We start from the raw sequence: 27352 nt of genomic DNA on the forward strand, positions 1-27352 counted from the left end.
CATCCTCGGTGGGATGACACGGATTCCCATGTAACAGGAGAGCGGTTCTGCCATGCACTTCAGCGCACGCAGGCTGCATCTGCAAGATATCAAAACAGGCACGACCTGTATGAAATACATATGTCATCGCTGCCGAGGGGATCTGTCTCCCAGCCCGCCTGGCAGCTTGCTCGCCATGTGCTGCTCGGCAAGCTGTTACAGGCGCAGGAGACAACACAATGGCCGGGGGACCCCGACGCCGTCACTCCCTGCGGGCCGGGGACCCGCAGCCGGCCTAGCGGGAGGAGGCGGCTGGCCCGGCGCACACACTTGTCCCCGCCTCCCCGGCGTGGGCCGCCAGAGGGCGACCCCGCCCGGCGGCGCGGAACCCCGGCTGCCCCCGCCGCCTCAGCAGCGCCCCGCCCGCTCCCCTCCGGCCGCCGCCGCCGCCGCCGCCAGCAGATGCGAACCTGCCGCCGCGCGCTGCCTGGGGCGCGGAGGGCTGCGGGCGGGCGCGCTCTGGTTGGCGGCGGGGGGACACGTGAGGGAGGAGGGGGCGGCGGGCGGCAGCGGGAGCCGGAGTTTCCCCGACAGCTGGAGGTTGCGGCGGCGGCTCCTCCTCCCCGCTCGAGCCAGGGCCCCCCGCGCTCCTCCGTATTTACAAACACACAAAGGGCCGGGCCGGGGACGCGCCTGCAGCCGGCATGGGAGACAAGAAGAGCCCGACCAGGTAAGGGCGGCGCGGGGGCCTGGTGCCGGCGGCGCCCGCGCCCTGGATTAGCGGCGCCTCCTGGCCCGGCCCGGGAGCAGCGGCGAGCCGGCTCGGCCGTGCAGCGGCCATGGCGGCCGCGGGGGCCGGGCCGGGCCGGGCCGGGCTGAGCTGAGCTGAGCTGAGCTGAGAGCCGGGCCTGACCCGCCGCCCGGCCTGTCCCCCTCCGCCCCGCTTGTGTGTGTTGCAGGCCGAAGCGGCAGCCGAAACCCTCCTCGGACGAGGGCTACTGGGACTGCAGCGTGTGCACCTTCCGGAACAGCGCCGAGGCCTTCAAGTGCATGATGTGCGATGTTAGGAAGGGCACCTCCACCCGGTGAGTGTCCGGCCCCCACGGCTCGGCTCGGCCCGGCCCGGCCCGGCCCGGCCGCCGGCGCGCCAGGGAGCTGGCTGCTGCTGTAGGAACTAGGTCAGATTTATGGGGGACCCCGTCGCCCCCCATGGGCTGCAGGGACAGGGACCAGAAATGCTGCAGTGTTTGATGCCAGAGTCCCTTAACCCTTTGGCTCTGCCAGCGGCGAGGCAATTTGCCTTTATAAAACTAGCAGAATAGGCGTCCAGGCACTAGCTGATTCAGCCACGAAATCATCTGAAAGGGGAGAGAAGGTGAGTTCCCTTCAGTACAAGGGGCTCCCGGGTTTTGATTAACATCTTGTAGGACTTGGATTAATGTGTTTATGTATCCAAGCAGGTTTCCTGTTGTATGTTACACTAATAAATGAGATGCAACGATACATTTTCTGTAATAATGCCTGTAGAGTTACTCCTCTATTTATGAAAATAATTTTGTGCAGCATAAAATGGGGTGCTTTTATAAACAAAAGTTTGGGAATAATTATCTGTACCAAGTACAGTGCATTAAACTTTAATTTTTTTCATTGTGGGAGAGACAGGTCTGGGACACCTTTATATGATTTTACTTGAAGCATTAGCTCGTATTATTGTAGGTTTTTTCTTCCATTTCTTCAAAAACAATCAAAAAATCCCTAAATTTTCTTCATTTTTTTTATCTTTAACATAAACTGGACAGTTAATGTTAAACCCCACCTTAGAGAATGCCTCTCTACAGAGCTAATCCACTGCTACCATTGTTTTCAAAAGGAATGTAAATTTGTTGAGTTTTGTTTTACCTTGAAGTCTGTCTGAAAATCAGAGACTTCCCAGAACAACCTTTTCTTGTAGAACTATTTCAGAAACATCCCAAGATCCAACCTGTTTGTATAGTTCTATTATTATAGGTTAGACCAGAAATAATCCACTATTTTTTGTCAAGGTACACATTTCTTGTTCCAGGTATAGTCAGGACCCAGACTACAGAGAAAACAATAACAATCCCCACCCTTAATGAGTAAATAAGATTTTGTGGCTTGGTCAAAAGCGTCTGGCCTGCAGTCTGCATATTGATTCCTCATAGGTTAGAACGTGCACTAAAGGATGGATAATTCTGTAACACCAATAAGTGTGTAACTGTAGAGTCTTTTGCACATTAGCATAAGAACATACTTAGTTAATGCACTTTTATTTGTTCATTATACCTCATCAGTTAATCCTGTTGGCAGAGGAATTTTAAGTGGCAATAGAAATAGCAGTCTTACCAAGAGTTACTAAGATCTTCATACCAGACATAAGGCATAACAATGCTGAATATGATATTTGCAGTGATTATATGGTAACTCAGTGTTAGAATATAAAAATTAAGTAGACTTAAGTAAAATAACTTCAGGAATAGAGATTGATTTGTCTTTCTCTGTATAAATAACTCTGTAGATTGGTTAAATTATTTTAAGTGGTTTTTTCCCCCAAAACTATCTTTAAATTTATTAATGATAGTTTGTAAAATGAATTGTGTTTATAATAGCAGTCAAGTAAATATGTCAAGAGATTGTGAATCTTTCATACTATGTTTTCAAGTTGTAAAAATGAGACTAGATTTCTGCTTAACACCGTCTGTCAGTTTGCAGAGAATTTAATAAGCTGTACGTCTTTTACTGGGTCAGCTTCTGTTGGTGAAAGAAACAAGCTTCCCAGACCTGAGGAAGAGCTCTTGGTAAGCACAAAAGGCTGTCTCTTTCACCAGCAGAAGTTGATCCTATGAAGATTACCTCAGTCACCTTATTTATCCTCATACCAGCCTGGGTACAACAGCATCTTAATGATCACAGAGTATCCCTCAAAAATGTACAGTGCTGTAAGACTGCAAGCAGAATTCCCCGAGTTTAATACAAGTGAAGATGGTAGCTTTTCTTAGCCTTCATTAAGGACTGAGTCAAAATGGTGTTTTATTGCACTAAAACAATCAGTTGGGAGTCTACAGGTGGCATTACTGACTAGAGTGGCAGTTAGCGTAAACCAGTGGTATAATTGCTTTATTTTACAGTATTTTAAAAAGAAAGAGAAACCTACTATTATTTTTCCTTGTTCAGTGTGAGATTCTCCTGTGCAGGGTTTCAGTAGATTCATGGATGTTTGTTCTTCCACTTAAAACTTAATTAAATGTTACTGGTTAGAAGTATGGTTTTCTTGCCATAAGACTTAGAGCAGAGACAGGAAATCTAGGCTAGTGACTGGGCTTCATGAGTGGCTGGTAATTTTGCTAGCTGTGTTTACATACCTGTAGTTAGTAGGGTGTGTCGATTGAACTGTAACAGTGCTTTCGTTGGATGGAGAAGGAGGAGCGCATGGCTCTCATAGTCAATGTTGTGTGCGTCAGCATGCACCTCAGTTCATGTGCTCTTGTTTAAGTGCACATCTCTTTAGCAATAATGGTAGGAAGAAAAACTATGTGGGTGCAAACCAGTGCAATCTAGCAACCCTCAAGTTGGCAACGGTAAAGAAAATGTGTAATGGAACCCACATAGAATCCTAATGGGCGGTGAGTTGCTCACCACTGACTTAGTCACATTTTCATAACCAACCTTCTAAATTGAGTTTACATCTCCATGTGTGCAAAGTCCTGGATTTACTTATGCCAGTCATATGTACAGACAGTTGAATCACATGCCCACTTATATTTGTGCACACAAATTAAGCCTAATCCTGAATTTGGGTTTGTGCTGGTAGACCTTGTGCCACTGGAGGTCAGATGAAAATAAGACTTTGAATCTTAATAGTATAAATATTAAGTGCATGCTATTAATAGTATATTACATATTTTCAGTCTTTTCATGCTTGCATGTTTTCACTGTAGGATAATTTTTTCCATATTTCCATAAAGGTGTGATTTTTTTTATGCTGTTAGACACTGATTATGGTTATTTAAACAATTAAGTAAAAATTAAATAAGAGGTTTTGCACTATATTTTCATATTTTGAACTATAATAAAGTTAATAATCACAGCAGATTATATCATGGAGTAAAATTAACTTTGTGGCATTGTCATCTTACATGATTAAATTGGATGCTGCTTGTATGGGAGACCTCCCTGGATGCTGCAGAAAATTGTGTGATTCACTAGGTAGCACTCTCCGCCCCCTTCCCCTTTAATACTAAACCAGTGCCTTAGCATGGTGCCAGGATTCAATATACTCTCATTTGGCTAAGACGTAATGTGAAGGTCTTGGCTGTAAGTTAAAAATCCAAAAATTTTGGACAATATTCCATTTTATGTATCTCATTTTGTGACCTAAATTCCTCCTGTAGATAAGCTATTTTTGTTAACTTTCTAGCCTGTGTTGTTTATAGTTAAGTGCTGATAATTTATTGTGTTCTACTGTACAGGGAACTGCATTTCAGGGCACAATGAAGTGATTTCTTTATGTGTCATTTGTAAAATATTCTGAGAACTTTCTGGATGAAGGATGCTGTATGCAACTATATAAGACAATATTCATCATGTCTTACGCAACCAAATCTTTCACTCAATAGAAATTTTCAGTAGAAATCTTGTTTAAATAAAACTGAATAGAGCCCCAAGATACTGCTTTATAGAAAGAACTGGTAGTGATCTCTATATTTAGTTTGACTAATACCTTCCATTATAAAATATGACTCTGATCTCTTTGAAGCTCTGAAACTTTTATTTCTGCCAGGCCCTTGAAATTTAGAGAGAGAAGAAGCCTTCAGTTAGATTAAGTGCATTTTTATTTGTCCCATGAAATTATGCTCAGTTTTGCTGTGATCTCAAGAGGAGAAAATCATTACTTTCTGTCACTTGCATTGCTCAGGGAAATTGTAGCAAGCATGCTGAAATGACAGAGCATAAAAACATTTAAAAGACCGGGCCCTCATAGACAGCTAGAACTGGAAGGGTCCTCATGAGGTCATTGAGTCCAGTCCTCTGCACTCATGGCAGGACCAAGTACCATTCAGATCATCCCTGATAGATGTTTATCCAGCCTGTTGTTAAATATCTCCAGTGATGGAGATTCCACAATCTCCCTAGGCAATTTATTCCAATGCTTAAGCACCCTGACAGCTGGGAAGTTTCTCCTAATGTCCAACTTAAGTCTTTCCTGTTGGAATTTAGCCCCATTGCTTCTTATCCTATCCTCAGAAGTTAAGGAGAATCATTTTTCTCCCTTCTCTTTGCAGTAGCCTCTTGGGTGCTTGAAAGCTATTCTCATGTCCCCTTCTCAGTCTTCCCTTTTCCAAAGTAAACAAACTCAATTCTGTCAATTGTTCCTCATGGGTCATGTTTGCTAGACCAGTGGTTCCCAAACTATGCCCCCTTTTTGATTTTTGAGAAATCCTCATGCCCCGCCATCTCTTCTTTACCATCATGCAACCCACCTTTTAACAAAAAAATCAGTTTGTACCCCTGCATGTCAACCCCCGCCATCATATTTTGTAGTATGAAATTTGAAATTTAAAAAAATTAATATGGCAGTGGTCTCCAGTCTTTTTACACCCAAGATCACTTTTAAGATGTCAGGACAAGCTCCAAGACCCCACCTCTTTCTTGAGGCCCCACCCTCTCCATTCCCTTCATCATCATTTGCTGTCCCCAGTCCTTACTCACTCTCTCTGATTCGAGACAGGCAGTACAGGCTCCAGGGTGGGAATGAGGGATTTGGGTGTGGGAAGGGGTGAAAGGTACAAGCTCTGGGAGGAAATTTGGGTGCAGGAAGAGGCAGAGAAGGGGCTGCTGGCTCAGGGAGGGGGCTCCAGGTTAGAGAGTGTTGGGGTCCGGTGGAGTGTTGGAGTCTTGAGCAAACCACAGGCTTGTGGATGTGAGGGTGCAGGAGGTCAGGCTGGGTGTATGAGGGGCTCAGGACAGCGGGGTTGTGAGTGTGATGGGTTCAGCACACAGATTTGCAGTGTGGATTGTGTAGTAGCATTGTGGCATAAGACAGGGGATGTGAGAGGCTCAGGGCAGGGGGTTCTAGTGATTGGCTCAGGATTGAGGTGTGTCTGGGGATGCAGAGGTGGTGTTATGCTGTGGCCAGATGGGGGCTTGTTGGCCAGGCTTAATTTTTAAATAAAATACGTACAATGCAAACATTTCAGCCCTGTTTTTATTTATGGGAAGGGCAGGGAACCTGTTTTGGATCAGGGTTACTGACCCATGGAAAAATAAGTCAGGGATCACACAAGTGAGATGCCAGAAAAAAACAAACAGACCCCTCCAAGCCCCGCTAATATGACCTCAAATGAGACACCTCCCTTCCCTGGGCACTCCAGAACCATGGGGGGAGGGCAGATAGGACTGAGGTTCAGTGTCTCAGGCCAGATGAATTCTTCTGGGGTTCCAGGGTTAGTGGAATTTGTGGGCCTCTCTACACTCTGAGATGGAGCCAAAAATGAGGGATCCAATGTGCGGGGCTGGGCTGCCAATGAGTAGGATAGGGATGGGGTGCAGAATTTGGGTGAAAACTAGGAGAAAGCTGGGGGCAGGTGTCTGGCCAGGAGGTAGGGGGCAGGACCAGGGTGCTGGGGGGGCCCGGGGCAGGGTACTTGTTGGTCTCTGGGTGTGGGGAGTGGACAGCTCGGGTGGTACCTGGGGATCCCGTAGGCACATGCCAGGTCCAGGGTCTCAGGAAGCACATGCCCTGCTTCCGCTCCCCAAACAGCCAGTACATTTCCTGAAAATCTGGGTCTGTTGCCCACCAGCAGCTTTATTCTGCCTGCTGCTTTCCTGCGCTGAGGGTGTGGGAGTCCTGGGTCCGCACAAGCTCCAGCTGTTCAGGCAGTGCACAGCTGCCATTGGGAGTAAAGCACAGGATAATTAGGATTCAATGCTGAATAGGTAGGATTCAAGCATTGGTGAAAATGCTTTATGAGGGACTTGTTGAAATTATACTTACTACAATTTTAATTTACCTTTTTCTTTTTGAATCCAAATAAAATCCCTAAGGAAATAGTATGAGCCAACCAAAGCATGTTAAAATAGTGTTGCAATGTCAAGTGCTCAAAGTTTTAAAAAAAAAAAAAAAGTGGGATGTAGGGTTACTCGTACAATCTTAGTCCTGCTATGTTCCCCACTTCTGCCCATCTACTATTTTGATCCCTTGTTTCATGCATTGCACAGGGTAAACCACGTAAGGGGCACAATTACGATTGCATGGGCAACTATAAATCTGGCTTTGCTAAGTTTCAGGTGCTTAGCTGTGTGAATAACATTATTTTAATTATTTTTTCAAAACTTTTAGAGGCTTCATTTACCAGGTGGATTTCTTTATATTGAACTCCCTTAAAAGTATGTGTAAGTAAATAGGTGAAAGTCTGAAACTCATAATTTATTGTAATTTCAAGTAGCATTCTTCAGGAGTGTAAAAACAGCAGAATTGCAGTATAATGTTTTATTGTCTGCAGGCTACATCTAAGGTTTTCAAAGCGGTTTACACTTCAATTTGAATTTTTTTAGGGATTCACAAATGAAAAAATCTTGAAAACCACTGATATATAAATTTGGGTTTTTTTTAAGTATATATCTAAAATTATGCTTTAGGGCTTATTGTTCCCAAAACTGATCTTTAAATTAGCAGTATTGCGTGCTTTGAATTTAGTAAAAGATTTCATCTTGCTTCTAAACTGCAAATTGTTTACAAAGCTGTGCAAACCCAAAGGAAATTGATCTGTTTCTTGCATTGTGCTGGATAAACCACAGTTTTATTATTAGAGATTAGAACAGAGGTAATCCATTATTTTTTTTGTCAAGGTCCACATTTCTTGTTCAAGGTATAGTCAGGATCCAGACTACGGAGAAAACAATAGTAACTCCACACCCTTACTGTTCATAAGCAAGTAAGATTTTGTGGCTTGGTCAAAACTGCAGTCTGCCTGTTGATTACTCACGGGCTAGAACATGCACTAAAGGATGGGTAATTTTATAAAACCAACAACTGTGCAACTGTAGGGCTTTTTGCGCATTAGCATGAGAACATACTTATTTAATGCACTTTTATTATTTATTATACCTTATCAATTAATCCTGTTAGCAAAAGAAACTTAAGTGGCAGTAGAAGCTGCAGTCTTACCAAGAGTTACTAAGATCTTCATTCTAGATGTAAGCTATAACAATGCTGAATATGATATTTTCAATTATTATATGGTAATTCAGTGCTAGAACACAAAATTAAGTAGACTTAAGTAAAATAAATTCAAGAATAGAGATGATCTGTCTTCCTATATATAAATAACTATGTAGATTGGTTAAAATGAATTTTAAGTGCGTTTTGCCCCCCTCCCCCCAAAACTAGCTTTAAATTATTGATAGTGTGTAAAATGAATTGTGTTTATGATTTCGGAAAGGGAAACGTCAAACGGTTATGAACCTTTCATGCTACGTTTTCCAGTTGTAAAAGTGAGTGGATTTCTGCCTTACTCTGTTTGTCAGTTTTCAGAGAATTTAATAAACTACATATTTTACTGGATCAGATAATACCTTTTACTGGGTCAGCTTGTGTTGGTGAAAGAAACAAATGTCACAGACCTGAAGTAGAGCTCTTGGTAAGCACAAAATCTTGTCTTTCACTTGCAGAAGGTGGTCCTATAAAGATGACCTCAGTCACCTTATGTGTCTGCTATCCTCAGGCCATCATCAGTACAACACCATCTTAATGGTCAGAGAGTATCCCTCAAAACCTGTTGTAAGAGAGAAAGCAAAATTCTTCTCTTGATTTGAATGTGTGTGTGTGTCTGTGTCATCTGACACTATTATAAAATGTAAAACTCTTCAAAATGCATTGGGCAACCATTTAGGTGATGGTTGGTAGCATTAGCTGGTCTTCTGTTAATTTACAAGCAGCATGGCTTTGAGCAAACTCCCGGCTGTATGAGGAAGAAGAGGTGGGGGCTGAGCTCCTGCCTTGAGTGCCGATGAAAATCGGCTGGTGTGCCACTCTTGGCACATGTGCTGGGGGTTCCTGACCCTTGGTCTAGAGGCATAGAGGTGCAGCCCCCACAAATTCAACTGTTGAAATGAGAATATGATGGAAGAAAGGTGACACAACTGTAGTATCTTATGCTCTGTTATGCTCTCTCAGATACAGGGTTTCCTTTTCCACCCTGTGTGATTCTGAGCAAGGCAAAAGACATCACTGAATTAACGGTGGTGCACAAATGGGTCAGGAAATGAGGCTTTCTTTGAAACTCTTTCTCCCCACTTCCAGATATTTGTTCTTCACTTTCCTTCCCTAGCAGAGGCTCTGTGATTCTATTATCTGGGCCATTAAATTTCTGCATGTATTTTTAAAAGACTAGACTGTTTCTGGTAAACTTGCAAATGTGAGATACAGATTTCCATTTGGAACTCTGAAGAGGTTTTATATTTGAAAAATTATAAATGTTTTTAAAGTTGTTTTTCAAGGTCATTTTTCTTCATAAAATATGTGAAATATGTTTGGTCATGTGCCATCTGGATAGTTACTGTCACAAATTAATTACATGTGATCAAATCCAGTATGTTTATTTCTTTTGAATGCCTCTCAGTGCTGATGGCTGGAACATATCTCACACATCTGAGTTTTAACATGTCTGGTTTACAGCAGCTTATTAATGACTCTTGTGTTCCGCTATCTAGATTTGAATTTCTTTGGTGGGAGAGAGAAATTGGCTGCCGTATTGAGTTTACAAAAAACGTGACTGAATCAAGCATAGTGTGTTGAAGAGTCAAAATGGCATGCGTTTGTGTGCACGTCAGTTTTTGAAAAAAGAAATATTTGCAAGTGTTGAAAGTGAAGCCAAATTCCGTTGTCTCTGTAATTCATTTATAAATGTATATGACTGCTTATGACATTGGTCTTTTAATATACTCAGCTTTTCCTCAAGATAATTTCATTTTTGATAATAAGTTAATAGTTTCCTCTCATTCTATACATAACCATTACGAGTCAGAAATACTGAACTGGGCTCTTAAGATTTAAATGACCTTTGTTAAATCTGTACATCACAATGTTGATTTTTTTTTTTAAATCAAAAAGGTAGTGTGAACTTTGAACTTCAGAAAGGTGGTATGTTTGGCTTTTGTTTTTGGTGGGTTTTTTTGCTGAAATAGACAAATGAAGGGGAGGTTTTGTACTATCATGGGTGTCATCTTTATTTTGAACACTGTTAGCTCTTTTTTATGGGAAGACAACCTTTCTGAGGTGGAGTGCTGAAATTTGACCTCTATATATGGTCCAACTGCTGGTGATACTTTTTAAGTCACTAATAGTCTTACTTACAACGGCTTCATTAATAAATAAATTAAGATTCAGAGCTTTACCATTTGGACACTGGGGGGGAGTTTTCCTTTTTAACAGGTCAGGATGGAGCATGGACGTCAAATACAAATGCATTGGTAGGATAATTGAGTTTTGAATGCTTGGCATTATAGTCATACCATAGCAGTGCATATAGCTAAGGAAATAAATTGATGTTTCAACAATTTAAAAAGAGAAGATTTATTGGTGACATCTGGGTTGGGAAGAGGGAGGGCTCAGGTCATCAGCTGTGTGGGGGACACCTACTGTGTTTGGTGGCTTCAGCAGGAGCGGAGCTGAAGCCCTGAGCCTCCCATTGGTCTAAAGCCCCAAGACCTGCCTTCCTGCAGGACAGAAGACCCTTGCCCTGCCTCCCTGCTAGAAGCAGTGGCTCCGCAGTGGGGGCATCCAGCCTCATGTTCACTTCATAGTGGGTGGCCCAGCCCTGGACTCCTGTATGGCCCTGGCATCATGTTTCTGCATACCTGCGGGGTCCCAGCCCCGTGTGGTCCCAGCTCTGGCCTCTGCAGCAGAGGTTCTGCAGCAGCAGCCTGGCCCTGCACTCCAGCAGGAGGCCCGCCTCTGCGCTCCCACGTGATCTGAGCTCTAGCCTTGGCCTTGCGGAGGGGGCTCTTCTTCAGGGGCCTGGCCCCATGGTCTGCTAAAGAACCTGGCCCTGTGCTGCTCCTATACACTCCCAGCTCTGACCTCCATGGCAAGGGCTCCTGTCTCTGCCCTGTACTGCAGCAGGGGATACAGTGAGGCCCCAGTCCTGTACCCTGGTAGGGTCCTGCCTCTGCGTCAGGGGCTCTGGCTTTGGCATCTCCCCTTCAGAGGGATGGGGTTGAACTCATGCTGCATGCCACTAATTTGGCTCTTGGCATGCTTGGCAGGGCTTGCTGAACCCCGTTGTAGCTGATTTGACACAAGAGCAAGCTTGAAAAAAATATTTATAGCCTGTTTTTTGTAATTGTTTGTGTGAGTGTTAAAGGTATTTGATATCTTAACCTGACAGATAAATTTCAACCCATGTTCTTCTGCAAAATGTTTTTTTTTTAAAATTATGAACTTGATATGTTGATTTTTGTTTTATGTAATCATCTGATTTCTCCTGTGCTTGTTTAAAATAAGGAAACCAAACATTTCATTTGCATTTAAATTTAAAATTGTGCTGGTACCACATGAACTATATCATACAACTATGTCTGTTTGATGCAAACTAGGTTAGTGGTTTCATCTGAAATCAAGTCACAGAAGCTGCTGGTTTTGATGACAAACCTGCTTTGTGTTGTAGAGTGTGAAGTGAAGCTTATGTAACTTTCTCTGACACCTTGACTATCTGTGAGAACATGAACTATGATGATAAGAATCAGATTACTTCACACTCTGTCAAGGGAAAGGTTTTTTCCTCCCTATCCGTGTTATGACTGGCATTGATGAAGTCAGAGTAATTGGAAAAATCTCTTATTGTTGTTCGTAGCCTTCTCGATCCAAATACTCCAAGTGTTTGTCGACTCTCTTCTTACGTAGTTGTTAGGTGGGTTTCCCAAAGAGTACATTTAAGTCTGATGTAGGAGGGATTTATGTACTGGGTAGGAGGGATTTATAGACTTGAAGACAGAAGACACCGCTATGATCACCTAGTGTACATGTATAGCACAAAGCCAGAGAAATTCCCCCCAATAGTTATTTATGAACTAGAGCGTATCTTAAACAAATTGAAACTTAATTTAAAAATTGTGAATCCATCACATCCCTTGGTAAATTGTTCCAGTGGTTAATTACTGTCTACCCTTGCCCCCTTCTTCGAAGGGGGCATGGTAACTAGGGTGATGGAAGATTACGAATGAAGTGTTGTGGGGGAAAGCGTAGACATAGCCTTTCTGTTAAAAATTCATGCCTTGTTTCAAGCCTGGATTTGTTGAGCTTTATCTTCTAGCCATTGGACATCCGCTTGCAAGGTTGGAGAGCCCTATTATCAAATATTTGTTTCCTGTGTGAGTACTTATAGACAATAATCAAGATGCCCATTAACCTTCTTTTTAAGCTAAATAGATTGAACTGTTTCCATCTTTGTTTGTAAGTTAAGGCATGTTGTCTAATCCTTTAATCATTCTTTTTTCTTGAATTGCGAGTACCGGAACTGGACACAGTGTTGCAGCAGTGGTGCAAAATGCAGAAGTAAAATAACCTCTGTACTTGTCCAGATTCCATTCTTTTTGTACCTAGGGATTACATTAGCTCCTTTGGCCCCAGCATTGCACTGGAATTCGTATTCTCCTGATGATTTACCACGATCCCCAAATATTTTTCAGTCACCGTTTCCCAGGGTAGCATCCCCCATCTTGTGAGTATGGCTTATGATCTTTGGTCCAAAATGTATACATTTACTTTTAGCTGCATTAAAAAGCATGTTGTTTGCTTGCACTCAGTTTACCAAGCAATTTGGGTCATTCTGTATTACTGTCCTGTTGTTTTTCTCTGCTGTTTACCACTGCCTCATCTTTGCATATGTGAAACTTTATCGGTGACCAGTTTTATGTTCTTCTCCACATCAGGGTTGTGCTGAATCCTGTTGATGTATCTTAGTTATTTGTAAGGCATCTGTCACTTTGGCATTGCAATGTATTAAAAATAAACTTGGTAGTTTATTCCTAGAGTGCTTCTAAGAGGCCTGTTCTGGGTCCTGCTGATTCTAGCATCCTAATGATACTGGCTCTTCTGTGTTATCCTTCACTCTTTCACCTGTGTGGTATGTTTTTAATGTAATTTAGTTCTATTTTTAAAAAAAAATGTGCACGTGAGGTTAATAGACTTGATTGATGTTTGTGTTACCAAAAGGCTGATGATGCCTAGCTCCTATCGCTGATCCTCTTCTGCTGTTGCATGGTCTGAAACATAGAGTGTTGAATGCATACTTGAGCGAAATTGAGTTTAGATAAGATGGTGGTGATATTAGTAGGTAGACATCTCCTATAGCATCTTCTAATGGGAAACTTGGCCAGCTTGCGCAATCATTCTTGAAAGGTTTCAGAAAGGTACCATCATCTAGAAAACTCCTCCATCCCTCTGGCTTTCATCTGAAAGCAATAGACTTGTCCTTAAACTTCAATATTCCATATTATCTGGCTCTTCCATAATTTGAACACAAAGATTATTCTTCTTCCAGTAGAAAAAGAGCATCTGAATCAGTCATTCATTTCCAAAGTAGAACTCCCACTCCTAAAAAACAGATGAGAGCTCAGCTTTACTGCTTCAGCCAAAAAAACCCCCCACAAACCAAACCCAAAAATGCTGCTTACAAATATAGAGTCATCCTGCCCGTTATGGTTTCTGAGCAGAAGAGCTTGTATCTGCTGGGGGTAGTAGAGGGACAGAGAAATTGACAAGTGCTGCTTCTGTGGCATCAGCTTCTCCTGGTCTTCTGTAACTCCACACTGAGAACTGAAGAGAGAGAAACATTGTCCACGTTCTCTTCTCCTTCTCTCTAGGAAAGTGATTGATGTTTATACCTAATATTAACCCTACTGGGAGCAACAGTAATTGTGCCTCTGAAGTTAAACCCTATGGCTATGTCTGCACTAGCCCAAAACTTCGAAATGGCCATTGTGAGGTTTACTAATGAAGCGCTGAAATACATATTCAGCGCTTCATTAGAATGCTGGCAGCCGTGGCACTTCGAAAGTGATGTGGCTCGCTGCTGTGGGGTTCGTCCAGACAGGGGTCCTTGTCGTAAGGACCCTGGCAACTTCGAAATCCCCTTATTCCTAACAGCAGATAGGAATAAGGGGATTTTGAAGTTGCTGGGGTCCTTTCAAAAAGGACCCCCGTCTGGACGAGCCACGCAGCGGCGAGCCGCATCAATTTTGAAGTGCCGCAGCTGCGGGTATTCTAATGAGGCGCTGAAAATGTATTTCAGAGCTTCATTAGTAAACTTCGAAATGGCCATCTGCACGGCCATTGTGAAGTTTTGGGCTAGTGTAGACACGGCCTGTGTGTGTGTGTTGGGAGAGGTCACATTCCTATGAATCCCATAGATTGGGGGGTCTTAAAAGACTGTACCAGCTGCCTCATCTGCAAACTCCCAAAGACTTTCTCCTAAGGGGATGTTATGATGGAAGTGGAGCTTTCTGACCCTCCCACCCCTTCCATTTTGCCTCCTGTTTTTCTAATAAATAGTCACTGTCTGAGAGCTGTGCTCCTTTTTGTTTGTTTTTCTAACAAGTGTATTCCAGTATTTATTATTTGAATCTAAATTCCTTTCTAGTTAGAAAACATTTGAAATAAACATCACTTTGCTTCATATGAATGGACCATACAAAAATACTTTTTGCCAGGGAGGAGGAAATCAGTTGTAATACCAATATATGAGAAATTAAAATTTTTACCTGAGTTACAGAAAATAACATTATGTTGCTGCTTTTTAAAATAGATCCGTGGGTTTTCTAGAGCTTCTGAAATGGTTATTTCTTTCTCGGCTCTGGACTGTTGTGCAGTGTACCAGTCCCCTGCAGGAGGTTTGCTGGCCTCATCTATTAAATGCCATCTGGAAAATAGGGCAGTATGTGCTTTAAGGGAATGATTAAATAGGGACACTGCCTCAAGGGGTAGTTTTCTGCATATTTATACAGTGACTGATAAAACCATATGGGACTTGTAAGTCTGTTCTAATTGACTCAGCTTTTATAGAAAAACAATTGCTGGAAATCCAGTAAATATTTCATACAACAAAATAGCACGGAATCGTAAGGTGTTGGAAATATGAGGCAGTTTGGAGGTTAGGATTTTGTCTGTTTTAATGTAGTAAGTATAGGCTAACAGTCCAATCTGTATGTGTTAGGTGTATGGCTTGCTTTGGTCTACTATGAGTTCCACAGCACCATTCAGACCACTAGTCCATTGTTTGCATTGTCAGGACTGTTATATAATTTGCATAACCAATGTGACTTGCCCTTAGTAATATGGCATATGATGGAAATGATGGTAATGAGACTCAAAAGGGAAGAAAATCATTTGGATTAGTTAAGTCAGGGATTGGCAACCAAAACAAGAGCTTTTTTTTTCAAATTTGTTTAAAAAAACCAAACCTCTAATTCAAGAGCCACAATGCATGTGAATAGGACTTTATTAACAACATGATCAAAACACAGATACAGTATAATATCCCACAATGCATTGCACATATTAAAGGGGGAGTTACCCAGCATTTGGAGATGACACATGGTTTTCTGTTTAGATATGAGTTGTTTACTGTTGAGCTTTTAGATATTTTCCGTTTATCAAAAATAATCAGGAGCAGGTTTTTTTACTTTGCAGTTATAACATTGGGAGCTACAAAGAAGCCCTTAAAGAGCTGCGAGCGGCTCTGAAGCTGCAGGTGGCAGACCCCTGAGATAAGTAAATCACTGCATGTTGAAGATGCTCTTATCAGGCACTGTCCTGATGTGCAACTACAGAAGACTGATTTCTTACAAGACGTGTGTGTATGTGGTCATTAGCAGTAGTGGTTATGTAACATTAGCAGGTAAACATAGTTTCATACATTTGGGGTTCTCAAACATTTGTATGTTGTGGGCTACATCTTTGTAGGGAGATTTAGTCATAAGCTGCTGTCCCTCCCATCAGAATATCCAGAACACCTCTTCTTCCATTGGTGATTGTTACATCTCTGTAGAGATTAAACCAATTGCTTGTACAGAAAGCAATATTAAAAAGGTATTTTAATGTAATTATAGCTTTTTTCAGTAATCCTTAGTGGATAAAAATAAGGACAGCCATCACCGTCTGATGACCTTTGCGAAGCTCCACAGTTTGAGAGCCAGTCTTTGAAAGTTTTTGAATACTTAATATGTATATTATATTGCCAACATTGAGCACTGTAACTCTACTTCAGTTTAAAATAAACTGTAATTTAATTAGAAGCTTCAAATTCACTTTCCATATGGTTTAAGTTGAGAGTTGGTGCTTCACTGCAATTAGAGCAAAACTTCCATTGACTTAAGAGGTGCCAGGATTCATGTTAGTCTTCTAGTGATGTTAGGGAAAAAAGCTAGTTTTATAATAACTTACTGAATATTGTAATAACACCCTGTGAGGATCAGCATGCTGTTGTGTTAGGCGCCATACAAAAACCCGTATAGATACAAACCCTGCCCCCAAAGGACTTGCAAAATTGGTAGTTAGGTCTGGTGTAGTCTGTCTTAAGGGGAAAAAAGAAGTTTGAATTTTTTAGTTTTGAGAAATAGAGAGTGTTATTCGAGTAGGTGAAAAATATGAGTATCTAGTAAAATTGACTGAAAGGAATGCCTTCAACTTGAAAATAACATTGTCTGGAAATTTTATGTTTACTGCACTTAAAACCTTTATAGCTAGAAAGTTGATCTATGAGGTTGGGGATGTGTGCGGGGAGGATGTTACATTTCTTTTTCATTGCAGTATGAGTTTGTTTGACAGCTCTTTTGAGCTTATTGGTCCTGCAAGAGCACTCTGAGCTGTATTGAGCATCTTCAAAAACCATTAAAGCCTCAGTGAGTTGAAGGCACTCTGCCTTGCAGGATCAGGCCCTTTGTGTTTAGTCAGTTACACTGTTTCCCTCATGGTCAGCCATTTTCTTACTGGGAAAAATATCATGATAAGCACAAACAAGATTTTAGAACATGTGACTGAAAACATTGACTTATCAAAAACTAAACTTTAATTTAAAAAAAGTACTCATTTACTTTGAATCATGAACTGAGGCTACTAAAATGCAGTTTTGTTTCCAGTTTTATAAAAAAGATTAGGTTCTGCAGAAATGCATGCAATTAAAGTTAAAGTAAAATAATGTTCAAAATGAAATGGAAGCTTCAAATTTCTGCCCTTTTACCTGGAAGCTGACTTGCATCAGATTGTGCCCCATAATGACATCAATATTAGGGTTAGTGTGAAAATGTAGCAAGATTGAATTATCAACTGTATGCTGTCTGGACCATGACTTGAGCAAAAAGTATTTGTTTTATTTTCTGATGTCTTAACCTAAATAATTTTGCTGCAGTTGATTGATTTCTGCCTATATAACAGTGACAATTTCTTGGATCTGTAAATTCCATGTCTGTGTATTTGTAAACCCTACTTACAAGATAAGGATGGTAACTTCACTCTTATATAAAATGCTAATAGGATTACAACATAGGTGCAAATATGCATCCTGATTTTGCAAGATTTGCCATGTAATGGGAGCCCCTTGCAGGGGTTCCTTCTTGAAGTCAACAGGTCTCTTCCATATGGGATCCAGTAAAAACAGAGGTTATCCCATAGAATCATAGAACACTAGGACTGGAAGGGACCTCGAGAGGCCATCGAGTCCAGCCCCCTGCCCCAATGGCAGGACTAAGTACTATCTAAACCATCCCTGATAGATGCCTGTCTAACCTGTTCTTAAATATCTCCAGCGATGGAGATTCCACGACCTGTCTTGGCAATTTATTCCACTGTTTGACTGCCCTGACAGTTAGGAACCTTTTCCTAATGTCCAACCTAAACCTCCCTTGCTGCAGTTTAAGCCCGTTGCCTCTTTCTGTATCCTCAGAGGCCAAGAAGAACAAGTTTTCTCCTTCCTCCTTATGACTCCCTTTTAGATACCTGAAAACTGGTATCATGCCTCCCCTCAATCTTCTCTTTTCCAAACTAAACAAGCCCAATTCTTTCAACCTTTTTTCATAGGTCACATTCTCTAGATCTTTAATCATTCTTGTCGCTCTTTTCTGGACCCTCTCTAGTTTCTCCACATCTTTTTTGAACTGCGGTGGCCAGAACTGGACACAATACTCCAGCTGAGGCCTAACCTGCGCAGAGTAGAGCGGAAGAATGACGTCTCGTGTCTTGTTCACAACACACCTGTTAATGCATCCCAGAATCATGTTTGCTTTTTTTGCAACAACATCACACTGTTGACTCATATTTAGCTTGTGGTCCACTATAATCCCTAGATCCCTTTCTGCTGTAGTCATTCCTCGACAGTCCTTTCCCATTCTGTATGTGTGACACTGATTGTTCCTTCCTAAGTGGAGCACTTTGCATTTGTCATTATTAAACTTCATTCTGTTTACCTCAGACCATTTCTCCAATTTATCCATACAATGTTGCTTGTAGGACTAGGGCCACAGTGACATACATGCACTTTCTGCCAGGACTAGAGATCAGAGTATAGTAAGTTGTGAAAGTTGTTAATATTGAGATGTGATAAAGCAGATGAGAAGTTGTTAGTTCTCACAATAACAAGACAGTTCTGTCTTTATATGCATCCATTTTTTATGAAATTATCTATTTGCTTTTGTACTTTTTCAAAGCCAAAAATAGATGCGAAAGGGACACAGAAGTCTCAATCTCTCGGCCTTTTCCAAAAAATTATCTCTAACAGGACTTCATAACTTCTTTTTGTAAGTGGTGGTGTGTGGATCAGAGTTTGTGAAGATTACTACTACTGCTTAACCCTTGCATTCCATGTGGAGCATAGGTCATTTACAAGTCTCCTCCACTTCACTCTGTCTTGAGACAGACTTCTAGCTGGCTGGAGGAGTACCCCAGTTGTTGTCCTTCAGTCTCATTAGACCTTCTTGTTGTACAAGGTCTTTCTCTTTTGCATTTACCTTGTGGGTACCATTTGAGAGCTTGACAGACTATGCTGGATGATGGTTTTCTGAGAGTGTGGCCTAGCCATCCCCACTTTGTTCTCTTGATTTCATTGTCAGTTGGTTTTTGTCCTGCTCTGTTCCAAAGCTCCTCATTTGTGATGAGGTCTTGCCATTTGATGTGAAGGATGTATGTCTGGCATCTGTTTATGAATGTCTGTAGCGTGTGACTTTAAGACTTTTTAGTATGCAAGATATCACATCCATACAAGAGCACACTATCCATATTTGTGTTGAGCATCTGCAATTTCATCTTAGAATCATAGGGGTAGAGGGGACCTCAGCAGGTCACCTAGTGCAGCCCCCTACTTCAAGCAGGATTGTCACCCACTAAGTCATCCCATCCAGGACCTTGTTAAGCCAGGACTTAAAAACCTTGAGGGATGGCGAATCTACCACCTCTCTAGGCAACGCATTCCAATGCTTCACCACCGTTGTGGTGAAGTAGTTTCTCCTAATATCGAACTTACACCTCTCCCTCTTTAACTTCAGACCATTAGTCCTTGTTCTGCCATCTGACACCACTGAGAACAGTTTCTCACCCTCCTCTTTAGAGCTCCCCTTTAGGAAGTTGAAGGCTGCTATTAAATCACCTCAAGTCTTCCGTTCTGTAAACTAAGCAAGTCCAAATCCCTCAGCCTCTCCTCATAGGGCTTGTGCTCCAGCCCCTCAGTCATTTTTGTTGCCCTCTGCTGAACGTGCTCCAGCACATCCACATCCTTTTTATACTGGTGGGCGCAAAACTGGACACAGTATTTCAGATGCGGCCTCACCAGTGCCAAATAGAGGAGAACAACCACTTGTCTAGATGTGCTTGAAATGCTCCTCCTAATGCACCAGAGTGTGCTGTTAGTGTGCCCTTGTAGCCAAGAAGGCTGTTTACTCATATCCAGCCTTTCATCCACCATAACCCCTAGGTCCCTTTCCTCTGTACTGCTGCTTAGCCACTTGGTCCCCAGCCTATAACAATGCTTGGGATTCTTCCACCCAAGTACGGGACTCTACATCTCTCCTTGGTGAACAGCATCAGATTTCTTTTGGCCCAATCCTCCAATTTATCCATATCACTCTGGATTCTCTCTCTACCCTCCAACGTATCTACCCTTCCCCCTACCTTTGTGTCATCCTCAAACTTGCTGAGGGTACAATCCAGTCCCTCATCCAGGTCATTAATAAAGATGTTGAACAACAGTGGCCCCAGAAACGAGCCTTGCAGCACTCTGCTTTAAACCGACCACCATCCAGATATTGAGCCATTGACCACTACCCGTTGGGCCCGACCGTCAAGCCAGCTTTCTGTCCATCTTATAGTCCAAGGATCCAAACCATATTTTCTTAACTTATGGGCAAGAATGTTGTGGGATACTGTATCAAAAGCTTTGCTGAAGTCAAGGTATATCGCATCCACTGACTTCCCCATGTCCACAGAGCCTGTTACCTCGTCATAGAAGCTAATCAGATTGGTCAGGCAGGATTTGCCCTTAGTGACTCCATGTTGGCTACTTTTGATCACTTTCTCCTCTTCCAAGTGCTCCAAAATGGATTCCCTGAGGATCCCCACCATTATTTTCTCAAGGATTGAGGTAAAGCTGACCGTTCTATAGTTCCCTGGATTGTCCTCCTTTCCTTTTTTAAAAGATGGGCACTACATTTGCCTTTTTTCCAGTCATCTGGGATCTCTCCCGATCTCCAAAAGTTTTCAAAGATAGTGGCCAAAGGCTTGGCAGTGACATTTGCTATTTCCCTCAGTACCCTTAGGTGCATTAAATCCAGACCCGTGGATTTGTCCATTTAGTTTTTCTATATAGCTCAGAACTTGTTCCTTCCCCACAGATAGCTGCCCTCCACCTTCTCATACTGCATTGTCTAGGACCGTCACGTGGGAGCAGACCTTGTCCGTGAAGACTGAGGCAAAAAAGGCATTGAGTACTTCAGCTTTTCTTACATCATCTGTCACTAGGTTACCTCTCTCATCCAGTAATGGCCCCACACCTTCTCTGATAACCTGTTTATTGCTAACATGCCTGTAGAAACCCTTCTTGTTACCCTTCACATCCCTTGCCAGCTGCAGTTCCAATTGTGCTTTCACTTTCCTGATTATGCCCTGGCATTCTCCAGCCATACGTTTATACTCCTCCTTAGTCAGCTGTCCACATTTCCATTTCTTGTATGCATCCTTTTTGAGTTGAAGCTGAATAAGGATTTCCCTGTTAAGCTGGTCACCTACCATGTTTGCATTTCTTACTATGCAGCCTGATGGTTTGTTCCTGTGCCTTCAGTAAGACATCTTTAAAATATTGCCAGTGCTCTTGAACTCTCGTCCCCTTCATCTTCGTTTCCCAAGGTGTCTGGCTCATTAGTTCTCTCAGGGAGTCGAAGTCTGCTCTTCTGAAATCAAGGGTCCATATGTTACTGCTCACCTTTCTTCCTTTTGTCCGGATCCTAGTCTACGTTTTCATGGTCACTGTAACCCAGGTTTCCACCCACTTCTGTTTCTCTGACTAGTTCTTCCCTGCTTGTGAGCAGTAGGTCAAGTTGCACACGGCCCCTCATCGGTTCTGTCAGCACTTGTACCAAAAAGTTATCCCCAACATTCTCCAAAAATTTCCTGAATTGTCTGTGCCTTCTGTATAGTCTCCTAACAAATGTCCAGATGATCAAAGTCTCCCGTGAGAGCCAGGGCCTGTGATTTGGAATCTTCACTTCGCTGTCTGAAGAAATCCTCATCTATCTCATCTCCCTGATCTGGCAGTCTATAGCAGACACCAACTACATCACCACCTCGGTTACTTCCGCCTTTAAGCTTAACCCAAAGTCACTCAACTGGATTTTCTCCCTCCTTATACAGGAGCTCTGAGCAATCACACTGCTCCCTCACATAGAGCGCAACTCCTCCTCCTTTCCCCCTGTGTCTGTCCTTCCTAAACAGTTTATAACTGGAGCATGGTCATGGAAGGTTATGCGATTCATCTCACCAAGTATCCGTTATTCCAACCACCTCATGCTACTTTGACTGTGCCAGGACCCCTAATTCTTCCTGTTTGTTTTCTAGGCTTCTGTTATTTGTGTACAAGCATCTTAGAGAAGTGGCTGATTTGGCCCACTTTCTCCTGTTCACCCAGGAAACCTACTTGATTATTCCCTCCTCCTTCCCCACTTACGTCAGGGCTTATGGCACAGTCCCCTGAAGCACATAGTTTAAACCTCTCCTCATTAGGTTTGCAAGTCTCGTTGCAAAGATGCTCTTTCCTCTCTTCGTTAGGTGGATCCCATCTCTTCCCAGCAATCCCTGTTCATGAAAGAGAATCCCATGGTCAAAGAAACCAAATCCTTCTCTGCTACACTACCTGCGCAACCACGCATTTACCTCTGCGATTCGACGATCCCTACCTGGACTCCTTCCTTCCACAAGGAGGATTGATGAGAACACCACTTGTGCTCCATATTTCTCGATCTTCCTTCCTAGGGTTACATAATCCTCTGTAATCTCGTCAAAGATGCTCTTGGCTGTATCACTGGTTCCTACATGGAGAAGTAGGAAGGGGTAATAGTCTACAGGTTTAATGATTTTGTCAGAGACTCTGTAATGTCCTGGATTCTAGCTCCCGGCAAACAGAAAACTTGTTGGGATTCTAGGTCTGGATGGCAGATGGATGACTCCATCCCCAACCACCGCCACACATCTTCTTCTCTTAGGGGCAGTGGTCTTAGAGCCCCCATCCCTAGGACTGCACATCCCATGCCTTAGAAACCGTGGGAACTCTTTCTGATCCAATCCCTGTGAGGTATCAGCCCCAGTTATCTCCACTGTATCACATGTGCAGAGAGGCTGAAAGTGGTTACTTGACTCCACTGGAATTAGAGAAACCTGAACTGGTTTTCTCCTCCTGAAGGTAACATGCTTCCACTTCTCCTTGTTTTGAGCAGCCTGCTCTTCCTGCAGTATTATGTGGTGCCCTATATCCAGAAATTCTTCATCCTCTGATGGACCTGAGAGTTGATATTTGCGACTCAAGTTCTTTAACCTTCTCTTCCAAATGGCTACCAGCTTGCACTTAGTACATAGAAAATCCTTTCTGTCATCTGGGAGAAGACAAACATGGCACATGCCATGCAGGTCACAACAGCAGGCTTTTCACTAGTTGGGTCACTGTCCATTTTTTTCCTTTTCAGAGAGATCTCTTAGATGTTTCTAGTGCCACCTTGAAAGGCACAAGGGAAACAATGTATAAGAAAGGGAAAACAGATATGGGGCTCCCCCTAAGGCAAACTCCCTGTTAGCTCCTCCTGTGTGCTGCTCACTGATATTATTTGCGATCTCCATATGGGACAGAGAGTCTTGAATGCAGCTGTTGCTTTCCCTATTGTGACATTGGTATCCTTATGTGTTCCTCCATCTATGCCCATGATACTCTCCAAGTAAGTGAAACTGCTCCACATCTTCCAGGTCATCCTCTCCCAGTGTGATGGTGGTGGTGTTGGTCTGGTTGATCCTCATTGTGTTGGTCTTTTCCTTGTTAATTCTCAGTCCAGTCACTGAGGCAGTTTTGTTTAGCGTTGTGTCCTTTTCTTTCATGCTTTTATGTTGGTGTTAAAGGAGGGCGACATTTGTAAAGAACTTGTCCATTAGTAGAGCTACCACCTGTCAAGGAGGTGGAGTACCTGCTTGGATGAAAGAAATTGTTGCTTTGTTGTGTAGGTAGCATAGTCACTAAACCACTCTGCCACATTGCAGCTGTGCCACTGTAGCATTGTAAGCATAGACAAGCCCTAAAACTTAACTTTATCAAGTGTGCCAATTTCCCCTGTCAGCCCCCTGTGTGTCCCTGCACTTCCTGGCGTCTCTGTTGTGCCTCAGAGACTCACAGAGGCTCTGTATCTGCCCAGGCCTTTCCAGAGGCAGGTGTCTCTGCTTAGTGAGCCATCCTCATTGTAGGCAAGTCCTGAATGAGAAGGATAAAGACAGTCCCCTTCCAGGCCCTCACCTACTCCAGTGGAGTAACCCTCTGTGGAAGAGTGGGAGGGAATCCAGACCTGCCCTCTAGCCTGGACTCTGGCCCAGGGTCCCTCAGAGGACAAGGGGTAGCTGGCAGGGCCTTCACCCCTGCCCCAAGGTAGCAACCTCACCCTGGGCCACATCACCCACCACTTCCCCGCAGTACCTTCTTGCTCTGCTCTAGCCTTCTTCTCCAGTGCACCTTCCCTACTGCTACCAGGCAGGGAGCTTTTTACAGGGAGTCCAGGGCCTCAGCTGACCATAGGTGCTGATTAGACTCAGCTGTGGCTGGCTCCTAACAAGGCCCCAGCTGCCTGCCCTAATTGGGCTTACTCAGGGAATAGGAAAACACATCTCTGCCTTCTAGAAGGCTCCTGCAGCCTACAGGCAGCAGTCTACCACACAAGATATAATCTTTGCTTAAGCAGGTTATTCACCTACATTCACTTCCCAGAAACTTAAGCTCCCTTGGTTGATGCACCTAGCATTCAGTGATTTCTGAAGATCTGGTCCCTTGAATCCCCCAATTGATGGTCAGCTGTTGGGTTCTTGCCCCTTATCTTCATGGTCCATAAAATCTCTGAAATGTATTCTTTGAAAAATAAGCCTAGGGCTACGTCTACACGAGCCCCAAACTTCGAAATGGCCACGCAAATGGCCATTTCGAAGTTTACTAATGAAGCGCTGAAATGCATATTCAGCGCTTCATTAGCATGCGGGCGGCCGCGGCACTTCGAAATTGACGCGCCTCGCCGCCGCGCGTCTCGTCCGACGGGGTTCCTTTTTGAAAGGACCCCGCCTGCTTCCAAGTCACCTTATTCCCATCAGCTCACGGGAATAAGGGGACTTCGAAGTAGGCGGGGTCCTTTCGAAAAGGAGCCCCGTTGGGACTAGACGTGCGGCGGCAAGGTGCGTCAATTTCGAAGTGCCGCGGCCGCCCGCATGCTAATGAAGCGCTGAATATGCATTTCAGCGCTTCATTAGTAAACTTCGAAATGGCCATTTGCGTGGCCATTTCGAAGTTTGGGGCTCGTGTAGACACGGCCTAGGTGAAGTTTCTCTATCATGCTGGGGCCTTGATATGCCCTGTGGTCTTCTTCACTGCTTGTTCGCTTGATAGTGTTGTTCACTTCTTAAATATAAAAAGAATACAAGTCTTACAAGAATGTTTTGGTGTATGTGAAATGAATTACCTTTTTTGTTCCTGCTGGACAGGCTTATACACGTCAAAATAACAACTGGAAATGGCACCATACCTGATAATTACAGCTGCAGCTCCATTGCTTCTATTCAGAGTCTATCTTTTAGCTCTTAGAGATGGTGTGGTATTTTTAACTCTTCTCAGGCTGTGTCTACACCAGGAGATGAAATCAAATTTGAAGGAGTTAGCTCAATATTAAAACATCACTGTCTTCACAGCTGATACTATTTAGCTCCGTTTATTGAGCCATAATACCGGTAACAAAATGCTGATCTTATGGGATGGCTATACCATCAATTTCAAATTTAAAATCTCAAATCAGGGTTAGTGTGGAAGCGCCATGTTCTTAATTTGAACTTATTAGCCTCCAGAAGTGTCCCGTATGTATGCCACAAATCTGCACAGTGACCCTCCATGTAAGTCTGCTTCATTGTGTGCTGCTCTCCATCCAGGTGAGCAGGAAGAGTCATAGGAAGCCTGCGAAGCTTTGATAGAATTTGAACTGGAATTCATCAGTGCCCAGCCCTGCAAATATAAAGGGTGTCCATTATGAAAAAATTCCTTTGCCCATTGTATCACACCGCTTCGGTAGCCATTCCACTGCATTGGCAGCAATTGCAGCGGTAGCCATCTACTGGAATCATGAGGACTCAGGGTAGTGATCTGCCTAGTACTTCTCAGGGTCCCAAGAGAGCTCTAGTGTGGACCCATCAGGAGTTTCTGGATCTTTTTGTGATTTGGGGAGACCAGTTGATGGTGAAGAGACTTTGGGTGGCCAAGAGAAATGTGGCAATCTATGATCAGATGTTGTACAAGATGACCACCCAAGGTTACTCCCAGGACATTATGCAATGCTGAATGAAGGAGAAAGAACTCCAGCCAGCCTATCAAAAAGTCCGGGAGGCAAACCAATGTCCAGGGGCAGCTTCAAGTACGTGCTGCTATTATGAACACCTGTTTATGGGGAGCAACCCCACCATGGAGACCTGTCTGAATTACAACACTTCTGGAGGCCCTGGTATGGAGTTGAGGGTGAGCCTGGAGGAGCTGGGTGGCCCAGAGGAAGAGAGTAATGGAGAGGAGAAACGGGGCAATGAGCAGGGGACCGAGCTATGTCATTTGCATAACTAAAATTGATTTGTGGTCAACTTCCATGTCTTCTGTCAACATGGAGGAAGGTCGAAGGGAACGTTTCTCCCTTTGACCTTCCTTATTTGTCATTTCTCTCTCAAGGAGCAATGGGGTTGACTTTGACCCCTGAGAGCATCATTTCATGCATGCACAAAATGAAGCCCTGCAAGATCGACCCTAAGCAGGTCGATCTTCTGCGGTAGTGTGGCTGTAGCCTTTTAGTTACTGGAAAGCTGTGATTATGTCCCCTCTCAGCCTTCTCTTTTCCAAACCAAGCAAACCCAGTTCATTTAATCTTCTCTCATAGGTCATATTTTCTAGTCCTTTAATCATTTTAGTTGCTCTTGTCTTGACCAGCTCCATCCAGTTTCTTCACATCTTTCCTAAAATGTGGTGCCAAGAACTGGACTCAGAACTCCAACTGATGCCTAATCAGTCCAGAGTAGAGCGGAATAATTATTCGTTAGGTCTCGTTCACCACACTCCTGCTAATGCATTCCAGAATCACATTTGCCTCTTTTAAAACAGTATCATACTGTTGACTTACTCAGCTTGTGGTCCACCATGATGTCTAGATCTTTTTCTGCAGTACAGGATGAACTTTTCATCCAGTACCCTTGGGACCTGACAGGTGCTAGATTTGTGAATTTGTCAGACCTACATTGTCGAGCACACTACCAACACTTCCACTACTTACTGGACTCTTAGAAGACATTTGGGGTAAAGAGAGCTAAATAACAGCACAGAACACTGAGAGCCAGGACTGGTGGCTGTAAACAAACTTTATGGGACCACAGGAAACTTGGCCATGCCCATAAGTGGTTGTCCAGCTAACTAAAATCATGCCAGATTACAGATGTTGCTGGATAAGGGAGTGCTAGATTAGACAGGTTCAACTTGTACTATATCCAAGGGAGTCACTTTCCATTTTGTATGTGTGAAACTGATTGTTCCTCCCTAAGTGGAGTACTTTGCATTTGTCCTTA

General features: G+C 43.3%; 1 protein-coding gene across 1 annotated transcript in view; it reads left to right on the forward strand.

The window, feature by feature from the left end:
• The first annotated feature begins 395 nt into the window (after positions 1 to 395).
• Positions 396 to 27352, forward strand: part of YAF2 (YY1 associated factor 2) — a 58970-nt gene continuing 32013 nt past the window's right edge. Inside the window, exons 1-2 of the mRNA XM_075014575.1 lie at positions 396 to 709; positions 939 to 1064. Coding sequence (XP_074870676.1) covers positions 684 to 709; positions 939 to 1064 — 152 coding nt within the window. The 5' untranslated portion in view covers positions 396 to 683. The remainder of the gene's footprint in view (positions 710 to 938; positions 1065 to 27352) is intronic.

Source organism: Carettochelys insculpta, chromosome 1, assembly GCF_033958435.1.
Source record: "Carettochelys insculpta isolate YL-2023 chromosome 1, ASM3395843v1, whole genome shotgun sequence".
NCBI classification, from domain to species: Eukaryota; Metazoa; Chordata; order Testudines; family Carettochelyidae; genus Carettochelys; species Carettochelys insculpta.